The sequence below is a fragment of the Mycetomoellerius zeteki genome, unplaced genomic scaffold (genome assembly GCF_001594055.1).
Source record: "Mycetomoellerius zeteki isolate Tzet28-1 unplaced genomic scaffold, Tzet1.0 scaffold72, whole genome shotgun sequence".
In the NCBI taxonomy this organism is placed as follows: domain Eukaryota; kingdom Metazoa; phylum Arthropoda; class Insecta; order Hymenoptera; family Formicidae; genus Mycetomoellerius; species Mycetomoellerius zeteki.
In genome coordinates, this window is record NW_017257742.1 from 357,090 (window position 1) to 368,281 (window position 11,192).

Here is an 11,192-nt window from a genome sequence, read left to right on the forward strand (position 1 = left end):
ACAGACTCTTGCATAACGCATAATGCATAGTGCATAAAGGAATCGACCAATCGAAATTCTTCTTTTCCATGGAATGGAAGGAAAGGAAAGATTCTGATTAGTTGATTCGCTTATGCACTATGCGTTATGCGTTATGCAAGAGTCTGTGCTGCGGCCTTTAGAATTCTATTGTAGATCCGGGGTTACCGGCACCGGCATAAGTTAACGGTTACGGCCATTATAAATCAGGCTTTATCGTCAATCCGGACATTTGTGTTGTAAACGTGAACGTATGTTCTCGCAATGATGCGTTGCCGGCCGCATCGTTAAATATTGACATGCGCGCAACTAGCCGGCGCCATAGATGAACGCCACGTATTTTGTGATGTGTTAACCGTGTCGCCGCGTACCGGCGAGTGCGCAACGTACAAGGAGAAGGAGAATTTATCGTGCCACTTTGTTCCATCAGGAGATAGGATTATAGAAATTCCTTACGATTCGAAGTCTCGTCGACGATGTCTCGCGTTCACGCGGGTGCGCTAATCTGCGCTTTCGCGTTCTATCTGGGGGCGTACAGCGGTTGCACCGCGGCCAATCTGGACGGGGTCGTGGATCCGAACTTGACCATCAGGAGCGTCGAGCGGCACATCGACCTGCAGTCCCAGTTGACCAAAATCACCACTCGGGTGGTGATGGAAAACAAGCAAGGCAAGGAAGATCGCGTCCGGAACTTCCTCTTCTGCCTGGACGACGCTCAGAGTAGATTCATCAGTTACATAGCGGCACGTGTGGAGCCTGACAAACTGGAGCTGAAGGTGAAGGAGACCAAGGTGCCGGCGCATCGCAACCGTGTCTTCTACTCCGTTGATCTCGGCAACCACCTGACGGCTCGGCGCTCTCTCACCATTGAATTGGAAACGGTATTCGCGCATGAGCTGGTGCCGCATCCCAAGCAGATCACCCAACAGGAGAAGCAACTCGTCAGGTATACAGGCAATGTGTACGCCTGCTTACCTTATCCCGTCACCAAACAGACCACCTATGTGGCATTGCCCACGCGCAATCTCGAGAGCTACACCAAGATCAAGCCCGTCTCCCAGACTGGCTCGATGTTGGCTTATGGTCCATATGAGTCTCAACCACCATTCTCCTATGAGGAGATGACTGTACACTTTGAGAACAACAATAAGTTCCTCACGGTAACGTGGCTCGAGAGGATCATCGAGATCTCTCACTGGGGTAACATAGCTGTCGAGGAACATATTGCTCTCTTACATACTGGAGCATTGCTAAAAGGCTCCTTCTCACGTTACGAGTATGCCCGGGAGTCCAAATCTGGACAGGCAAGCATTCAAAGTTTTGATACTATCCTGCCAGCGGCTGCTTCCGACATTTATTACAGGGACGAGATCGGTAACATCTCCACGTCGCACACCCGCATCAAGAAGGATTCAGTAGAGCTGAATCTACGACCGAGATTCCCATTGTTCGGCGGCTGGAAGACTCATTATACAATTGGCTACAATGTACCTAGCTACGAGTACCTCTTCCATTCTGGGGACGAGTTCGCCCTGGAGATGAGACTGCTGGATCACATCTTCGACGACATGGTGGTGGACGGGATGGTCCTGAAGATCATTCTGCCGGAGGGTACACGGAACATAAAGCTAGAGCTGCCGTATCCTGTGACCCGCCTGCCAGATTCCCTGCATTATACGTATCTGGATGTCACTGGGCGTCCGGTGATATCTGTGACTAAAAAGAATCTGGTCGAGAATCATATTCAGAGTTTCAGGCTCAAGTATACGTTCCCGCGTCTGCTGATGCTGCAAGAACCGCTGATGATCGTGCTAGCGCTGTGGCTGATGTTCCTGGCGGTCATAGTATACGTGAGATGTGACTTCTCCATCGACAAGGACGAAGTGTCGGAGAGTAAGCTGAGGATCGCCGGTCAGTGCGAGAAAGTACTCGCTGCTCAGGACCGCAGGATTGCGACCTACTATAATCTGGAGGATCAGCTGTCGTACCTGAAGGTGTCTAAGGACACCAACAGTTTCCAGTCCGCGATAAAGGGTATCAATCAGGAATACAAGGCGGCGAACAACGCACTCAATGAGATCGCGCAGAAGATAAAGGGAGAGTCCACCGACGTATACGATCGTATCCAGGAGTTGCAAAAGTGCGATCGTTATCTGAAGGAGATCTACGGCCAACTGCAGGCATTGTACTTGGAGAAACTGATCCCGGGCAAGATCAGTCGGCAGCAATTCATTGATATGGAAACGACGATCTCTAGGAAGAAGGAGGACTGCATTGAGAAGATTAACACGATCATCAAATCGCTCCGGTAATCGTGTTTCATGAACGAACTTTAGGATTTCGAGAGCAACGATGGTGCATTTGCAATACAGTAATGCCTCGCATCTGTTAATATTCCATTCGCGAGTATGATTGAGGAAAAATTCCATACATTCACAAGCGCATCGAGTCAAGAGGAAACTCTTATTTACGTAGATTAAGATTTATATTAATTAAGATTTATAACAAATATATATATATATATATAGAAAAGGAAACGTAAAAACGAAATGCTTCGTTGTATCCTGTCTGTTATATCTTCAAAAAGCGTATCTAAATAAAAAAACTTGTAAAAAGTAGGCGACACTTATTATTATAAGTCTCTGTATGTGTGTGTGTGTGTGTGTAACAATATTTCTCATTAATAAGAAAGATAATAACGTTTATATGTCTAGAATTATTTGGATTCTTGAAAGCTTGAAAAAAATTTCTAACAGCTTGCAACATATCTAGTGGAATTACAGTTTATATGTATATAAGTAGCTTACTGAAAATTGTTCTCTGAATTTTTTTATGTAATTTTGCAGAATTTCAATGTAAATTTTTGGATTTAAAAAAATTTTTAAACATATTTTTCTAACATTTTAGAAATTTTCTTGACTTTTTAATACAAATTGTAACATTTTTCAGAAGTGCCAAGAAAGTCTATATCTTTTTCAGAATTCTTCATGTATGTGAATTCTCTGGAGTATTCTAAGATTTCTCATTCTATAATTTATAAAAAAAACTTATAAAACCTGAAGAAATTAAAAATATTTTTCGTAATCTTCATAAAGACATGAAAATTTTTTTTAAATATTTTGAGAACTTCTTTTTACCGAGTATCTCTTAAGATGAAATTCATTTTAAAATCGATCGAAATTACGCAAAAATTACCTCTATAGCAGATTGCAGCTTGATAATCCGCATACGATGTCTTGTCTGACGCAGACTTATCTTGAGTATGTGCTCCGTTCCGTGATGATGCCTCTTCGGCCTGGCGTTGCGATGTTTCTTCTTAAATATAAAAATGAATACATGTCAAGCCAATGGAGCTCAGAGAAAATTACAAATCTTGCATATATTACAAAAATATATAACTACATATTATTATAATTATGTAATTATAATATTACATTACGGAAAAGTGAATTATACTGTAGAAACGAAAATTTCATGAGCTATAGTATTTTCAACTGGACCTCAAAATACCCTCTAATTTTTCTAATTGTAGGCGTGACTATTTTTATTTTTAAACATATCGAATATCAGGATTCAGATAGACCGGTAGTTATACAAGCTGATCGATGACGCGCGGAAGCAAGGATAGCGTCGAGACGATCACTACTGCGCATGAAAGCGTAACGTCAGTCCTTCGTCGGACTCCATCCATGTGTCGATCCAGCCGGTCGAAACGGTGGACACCTGCTAACCTCAGCTAACCTCTCTGTCTACCCTCGACCGGACATCCGGACGAACAATCTCCGCCTGGGAACGTTCCATGCTTGCAGCTAGAATGTCCAATTTGCGGAAATTTATAGGTAAACCCGACTGTCCTTCGTTCTTGCTCAGCAACATGTCGTTTCTATCGTTTGTCTCGCGTTACAAAGGTTATAGTAAGAGGCGAGACTGATCTTTTTAACTCAACAAAATCCCTTCCCTTCGTCGATACTTGGCAGATTTTTTCTATCCTCCGGGTTGTCCTTTCTGGGAGATGCTTCCGGATTCCTTCGTGAAGTTCTCAAATGTCTTGAGAAACACATTAAATATTTCGGCATCATATGCACTTCTAAGTGTATCAATAATAATGCTTTGTTGGTATATAAAGTAAAGTCTGTAAAACATTTAACATAAGGTATTTTCAAGATGACTTATGATGAATTCGCTCACTCGCAATACTGGATCAGTGCATATTAAAAGTTGCTTCATATAAAATATCTCAATGCAGTGATACAATATAATCAACTTTGACAATAAAATGATCCATATACATTTTGTTAAATAATGTGACAATATCACATTAGTAGATAGTTAATCATTAAAAATATTTATATACTTTTTTATATTTAACTTTGCTAATTTCATATAAAGCAGCTTTTAGTACTGATCTAGTGCAAGTGACCGAATTCGCTGTTATTCTATTAAGGATAACACAGTCAACTATGTCAGTCAAATATGTGACATTAACATTTAATATTGGCAAATAACAAGGATTTAATGGTACACTGTGTCAACTATATCTCTTGCTGGAAAACATATATATTCAAAACACCTTGTACATTTGCCTTGAGCGATTTTGTATTAAGAGAGCCCAGCGTTTTCCATTGTACTCCAATTGTCATAGATATCGGAGCCAATTTAACGGATTCCATGTACCAAGGGGTCTATCATGGATCTCAGAAGCATCAGCCAGATTTGGATAAAGTTCTAGAGCGAAGTTGGAAGAATAATCTCTCGAAGATCATCATTACAGCTGGCAATATAGAAGAAAGCAAGAAAGCTCTTGAAATTGCAAGAACCGATGGCAAGTATCCTTAAATATGTGAGAAGTTGTATTAATATAAATCTTTCCCATTAATATAAATGTTCCCAAATTAATATAGTTTAATTGTAGATCTCTTGCTAATTTTAATTTTTTACTTACACACTAAATTAATGCATACTAAAAGTTGTTATACATGAAATTAATAAAGTTAATTATTTAACTGTTGATTATATTATGCCACTGCATTTAGATATTTTATGTAAAACAACTTTTAATATGCTATGTACTGCGAACGACTTCATTATTAACTCCATACAGGAACATACATTTTTTTTGTGATGCTAAAGGAACATAAGTGTTCTTGAGAGCTTTTTATTAATTTTCGAAATTAAAAATTTTTCAATTATATAAAAAAATGCAATACTCAAATTTGGCATAAATGTAGACTTATAACACTATTTGAAAATTAGGAAAATGTCCCAGGGTCATAAGACCCATATGTTCAAGTTATGAGTTAAGTTCATTTTTGAAGACGAATGACTGATCATCATCAATCAATAAATTGCAGATAGACTGTATTCGACGGTCGGTTGTCATCCGACCCGTTGCAATGAATTCGAGGAGAGTGGCAATCCAGAAGAATACCTCGAATCATTGTCGGACCTGGCGTTGAATAACAAGGACAAAGTTGTCGCTATCGGTGAGATGGGTTTGGACTATGATAGGCTGAATTTCTGTCCCAAGGAGACTCAAAAGAAGTATTTTGAGCTACAATTGTCATTGTGCTCCACGTTAAAACTACCAATGTTTCTGCACTGCCGCAACGCTAGTGATGATTTTGTGCGAATTCTGAGGAAGCATAAAAACCAATTGACGCCGGGCGTTGTGCACTCCTTCGACGGTAACCCGGAGGATGCAAATTCCATACTACAATTAGGCTTGTACATCGGTGTCAATGGATGGTAAGATTGATGGTGACTTCCGTCATTACACTGGATTAGCACACATTATATGCTGCTTTATATAAAGTGTTCAAATGCAATGACATAATATAATTAACTTTAAATGGAATACATTTGAGATGAAATGAAATTAAATATGATTTGTTAAATAACGTGATAATATCATTATTAGACATTCATATATATTTTCATCAATTTTAATTAATTTTGCTTCAACTTCCTATTCATCTTTTTCCAGTTCTAAAAATTAGACAAAGATGAAAAGTAAATTGTACCGAGATTAAAGTTAATTTACATTGGAATGGGAAATTAAAAAATATTTATAGTTTTTACATTTAATTTTGCTAATCTCATGTATAGCAGTTTTTAATATGTACTAATTTAGTAATGGAAGTGACTGAATTCATTATGAATATGCGATTCTCGCAAGAGTTAAAAGAAAAAAGGAGGACAATCCAATAATCTCATTTTGTTTCGCGTTTCAGCTCGTTGAAGACAGAGGAAAATCTTTTCGCAATCACTACCATTCCCTCGGACAGGCTCATGATAGAGACTGATTGTCCATGGTGCGAGATCAGGCCGACGCATGCATCCGCGAACGACGTTATCACGCACTTTCCATCTGTGAAGAAAGAAAAGTGGCAAGCGGATCAGATGGTTAAAGGACGGAACGAACCTTGCACGATAGTGTTAGTACACTTTTCTTCCTGCAGATCGCAAAATGAGAATTACATACGATATTTGTTTAAAATTAAGCATTAAATTTCTTTTGCAATATTTTCATATCCACCGGAGCTGACACCAAAATCTGTAATACAGTTACTTACACACTGAGTTTGTAAGATTCATTTAATTTATATTAAAAGGCGCTAATTTCAAGAAACAAAGTGACAAAAAATGAAAACTAAGTATATTTTAATAGGAATAATCGAAACTTGCAGATGTAATATAAAGAAAATTGAATTGTTCGACATTTTTGATAGATTTTGAGTGGATTTAATAAACCCACTGTCAGCTCTGAAGGGATATAATTGACTGAATCGAATAGAGGATTAAACGGTGTGTATGATATGATCTTAATTACTTGCAGTCAAATATTAGAAGTCCTAGCGCGGATCAGAGATGAGGAAGAGGAATACCTGTGCAATCAAATCTACAAGAATACAATGAAGCTCTTCTTCCCGTATGAATTATAGTATGCAAGTACTCGATGCTACAAAAATACAAGCGAACTTAAAGTGCGTTGACGGAATACGCATTCTCATGGAAGTTATCAGGGATAAAAGCTGTGAACGTGCACACAGAACAGAGTGAAAAAATTTAAAAAAAAGGCACGCTGCTGAAACTTTATTGAAGGGGGGAAATAAGACAACTCATTTTTACATACGTGGCTTTATGGAAGTGGCTGTCACTATCCACACACAGATCTCTCTTCCCATGTAAAACTTTAATATATTCTTGTTAAAATTATATTATCATATCTCATATTCATCTATTGCATTTCATCGCTATTATTACCATCATTTCATTATTATTATATTATATTATATTACGATATTTATTAATACTATTCTGCTATTCCTAAAAATATCACCGTTGTTGTTGTTATTACTCTGACCCATTTTTCCGGCATGATTTTTTCCTTAAAATCTTTTTTTATTTGTAGTAGAGTCCTTCCTTTACTACACCTACAAGAACTTTACGAAAAAATTTGTATTCGATTATTTAATGTAATCGAATGTATATATTCAATCAAAATCCTCAAAATTATAAATGAAAATACAAAATACTAAAGATCGCACTTTCGAACGATTTGCGTACAAAGGTCTAATGTTTGGATATACATATATATTATTAGTTATCAATAATAATTTTAAAGAAAATGACAGAAAAATATTTGTCTTAATAAAAAACGCTCGCAATTGTTTCAGTTTATTAGAAGATCGCGAAATTTTCTTCGTCAGGACCAACCAAAGCAAGATATAGATTTTCTATTCGAGATATCACAGGTAAAATGGCTGACGCATTCGTGATCTTCGGAAAATATATATGTAACGCTTCCGTGTCATAAATAATAAATGCGGAGAGTCGCGTGAAGAGGCGGAAATTTCGCCGTCAACGCAATAATTATTCATACAGTAAACCATTGGATTTTATTCATGGCACTTTGGAGAGAGTCTGCACTTTCTCGTACACCCAATCGTACGTTTGAGCAGCGTACGATTGCGTCGTGTCGAAAGCCCAAATGGCGTAATTGCGCAGATTATCCGGGCTAAGCTTGCCTCTGAAAAAAAAGGGAAGGAAGGTCACGGTCGGATACTCGATTACAGCCTCTGCATAATGTATGAGCACCCTTACACAAAGACATTCTTCTCCAGCCACTGTATCGACGCGCTGGAATGTTCAATAACTTTCTCTCCAATTAGAATGAAGGAAACTTTCACAAATTCCAGTCCCTGAAGACTTCGGGATTTAATTTGCTCCAAAATCCCTGGAGCGTAATGCTCGATCTGTATAAAAGAAAAAAGAATTGTTAAAAGATGTATTTTATGCGAAAGGTTGTTCTCTCCATGAAAATATTTTTAAGATCTTCATTATACTTACTGTGTCAATAATTATAGGTACGTTCCTTTCAACATATGCCGCGACATTGTTATACAATTTAATTGAAACATTTCTTACTACAAGACAGACATCGCCAGCTAATTTAATGTACGGTGCACACAAGTCTACAACGGCTTTATAATATTCCGGTGAACTATCCTTAACTGCTTTGTGTCCTGCAGACCAATAGAACTTTAGAGTAGTCCATGCCTTTTCTACATGTTTCAATATTCCGCTAGTTTTCAAGAATTTTCCAACTTGGGATGCTACAATACATAAAATGCCAATATACAATAAAGTAAAAAAAAACTCAATTTATATCACCAATTTGTTAGGAGAGAGATTAGAGAGGCGAAGATATTAATAGGCGTGATGTTTATGACAGCAATGAATACGTTGTCGGCGAACCACTAGCTGACAAGTTATGTTATTAAACATAAAGCACAATGGTAAGATAATGACTCCCTGAACAATAACCTTATAGCAAATTTGCTCATTTGCACTGCACTAGAGTGTGCATATTAAAAAGATGCTAATTAAAATTAATAATAAAGCTACATGTGAAATTGACAAAGTTAAATGTAAAAGCATAGAAATATTTTAAATTATTAATAATGATATTGTCATTTTATTTAACAGAATGTATTTCATTTTCAAAGTTGATTATATTATGCCATTGCATTTTATTTTATTTTATATAAAGCAGTTTTTAATGTGTATTAATCCAATATAGTGCGAGTGACCAAATTCACCATTGTATTATGACGAAATATTTAGACAATAATTATAACTCTCTTTTAGTCCACACAACAGATTCGTGTTTTGGGTTAATTTTGATCACTGGCTATGATCAACAGAAAAAGCAACTTTGCAACTGTTGTAAAATTCTTTAATATATTTGGTCTTGCCCTTAGCTTTTCACATTGTTAAATTTATAATATCAAATATACCTGATTTGAATTATTTTTAATCATTTCTACAAGTTGCTACCGCTTTTATTTAATATGTCGTTATTTTAATCAAAACAATAGAGTTAAACAATTTAACTAAAGAAAATGTATTAAGTTTAATTCGAATTTAGTTTATTATTTATTGAGTGCATACATTAATATTAACTACAGTTGTCTATTTTGAAATTAAGCAATTCACTCACAGTAAGGGATTGATTTATATTTTGATACATATGGAAGTTGAAAATAACAAAATATTATTTAACTCAAGGGATGGATATTATCTCGTTATTTTTTTTATAATTGATAAATGTATAAATCAATATCACATTAAAGAATCTCATAACAGTTGCTATTTTTTTTTTTAATAGCCACTTTATAAGTGTACAAAAATTACCAAGTGACTCTTATATACTTTAACATCTTTAAAAGGTATTTGTAAAAATATTTGTGCATTGAATAAATTGTATACAAATGTAACTAATTATTTGGCGCTCCAATATAAAAAAAAATGCATAGGATCGAAATGACTAAGGATTAAAATATAATACATAAATTTAAAAGAATTTAAGAGAACATAAAATGATTAGAATGACAAGCGGAGATGAGATGAGAAGCAAACAGATGATTAGTACCTATTGTTGTTTCCAGAAAGTACTTACCTTCAAACGAGCCATGTTTCTGTGTGTCGTACGCTACGATAGCACTGATCAAAAGCAATAAAAGGACACTAGCAGATCTCCATGGAAAACTACGGCTGGAAGAGGTCATTTTCTTCAGTAGTACCTGAAAGAACATAAACGACGTAAGACACACTTTCTCAGCAATGATTTTTACTTCACCGCTTCTCCCAGACTTTGGAAAAAAAAAAAGCAATCATTCAAGCGTCACGTAAATCTCGCGTGTCAATCGAACTACATTTCACGCAGCTACATTTCGGATTCTCTCTGTCACGCGAATTCTAACATGATATCAATAAAGACTTCTGTCACATAACAACGAATCGATCACGATTCCGGAACATGTCCGCGTTAATGCGCAGATGAGAGACCGGGAGTATCTCACACACATACACACACACACACACACACACCTTATCTTAAGGACTTTGAAATCACGTTCGAGAGTAATTAACGACGATACGTATCTACAGCGACTTCCGATTGCTACGTAAACGTCACGAAGGCAAATCGCCTCGTCACCGCTGGAGGCGCCGAAGAATATTTTCCCGCGACTCGATCTCTCGCGCGAGATCACCTTCGTCGACGAATCATATAAACAATTAAACACACGCGTACACGACAGGACCAACGGTCCGGAATTTTTCGCCTCTTACCTGCGGAGAGTCGGGAAGACGCGTTCACTCGCGTTTGTTCGTCGCGCGATCCGTGCTTCGAGAGGGGCGAAAAAAAAGAAGAAAACCGGGCGAGGAGCCGCGCGTGCCGTGCGAGCGGCGTCAATGTTGAATCGTCGAATGTCGTCACTCGCGTCGCGAGGGGGGCAACCGGGCAGCGATCAATAAGTCGCATAGGTACGTTCCCGAAAACGCTGTCTGGCTACCTCAAAGCGCGATCTCACGCTGACGTTGGACGCTCATTTTTAAGGGCCACACAAAATACTTAATAATAGGCAAATTAACATTTTGGGATTTATTGAGACTTACGTATCTTATGGTCTTTAATGTCATTGGCCTGTTTACTTCATGTTTACGTTTTACTGCTTGTTTTTTTTTGTGTGTCAATCTGTTAAAAACCCTATAAGCGCATAATATTATTTAATATTAAATAATATTTTAGGCATATTCTCAGAATATTAAATATAACATTTTAATATTTTACTAAAATTATATAATATTAAATAATATTCCTGAAATAT

At 37.1% G+C, this 11,192-nt stretch overlaps 3 protein-coding genes across 3 annotated transcripts in view; 2 read left to right on the top strand and 1 right to left on the bottom strand.

The window, feature by feature from the left end:
* The first annotated feature begins 354 nt into the window (after positions 1-354).
* LOC108729265 (ribophorin I) lies at positions 355-2,566 on the top strand. Its single transcript, XM_018458291.1, has one exon. The coding sequence runs from the start codon at positions 495-497 to the stop codon at positions 2,328-2,330; it is 1,836 nt and encodes a 611-aa protein (XP_018313793.1). The 5' UTR covers positions 355-494; the 3' UTR covers positions 2,331-2,566.
* A 1,043-nt stretch (positions 2,567-3,609) lies between these two features.
* On the top strand, positions 3,610-6,993 carry LOC108729292 (putative deoxyribonuclease TATDN1). Its single transcript, XM_018458346.1, has 5 exons — positions 3,610-3,857; positions 4,661-4,840; positions 5,370-5,763; positions 6,249-6,452; positions 6,854-6,993. The coding sequence occupies exons 1-5, from the start codon at positions 3,818-3,820 to the stop codon at positions 6,957-6,959; spliced, it is 924 nt and encodes a 307-aa protein (XP_018313848.1). The 5' UTR covers positions 3,610-3,817; the 3' UTR covers positions 6,960-6,993.
* Positions 6,994-7,641: 648 nt separating this feature from the next.
* Tmem214 (Transmembrane protein 214) overlaps positions 7,642-11,192 on the bottom strand; it is a 15,414-nt gene continuing 11,863 nt past the window's right edge. Inside the window, exons 7-10 of the mRNA XM_018458289.1 lie at positions 9,980-10,103; positions 8,368-8,633; positions 8,122-8,273; positions 7,642-8,047 (exon numbers count right to left, since the gene is read on the bottom strand). Of these exons, the coding sequence (XP_018313791.1) occupies positions 7,921-8,047; positions 8,122-8,273; positions 8,368-8,633; positions 9,980-10,103 (669 nt within the window). The 3' untranslated portion in view covers positions 7,642-7,920. The remainder of the gene's footprint in view (positions 8,048-8,121; positions 8,274-8,367; positions 8,634-9,979; positions 10,104-11,192) is intronic.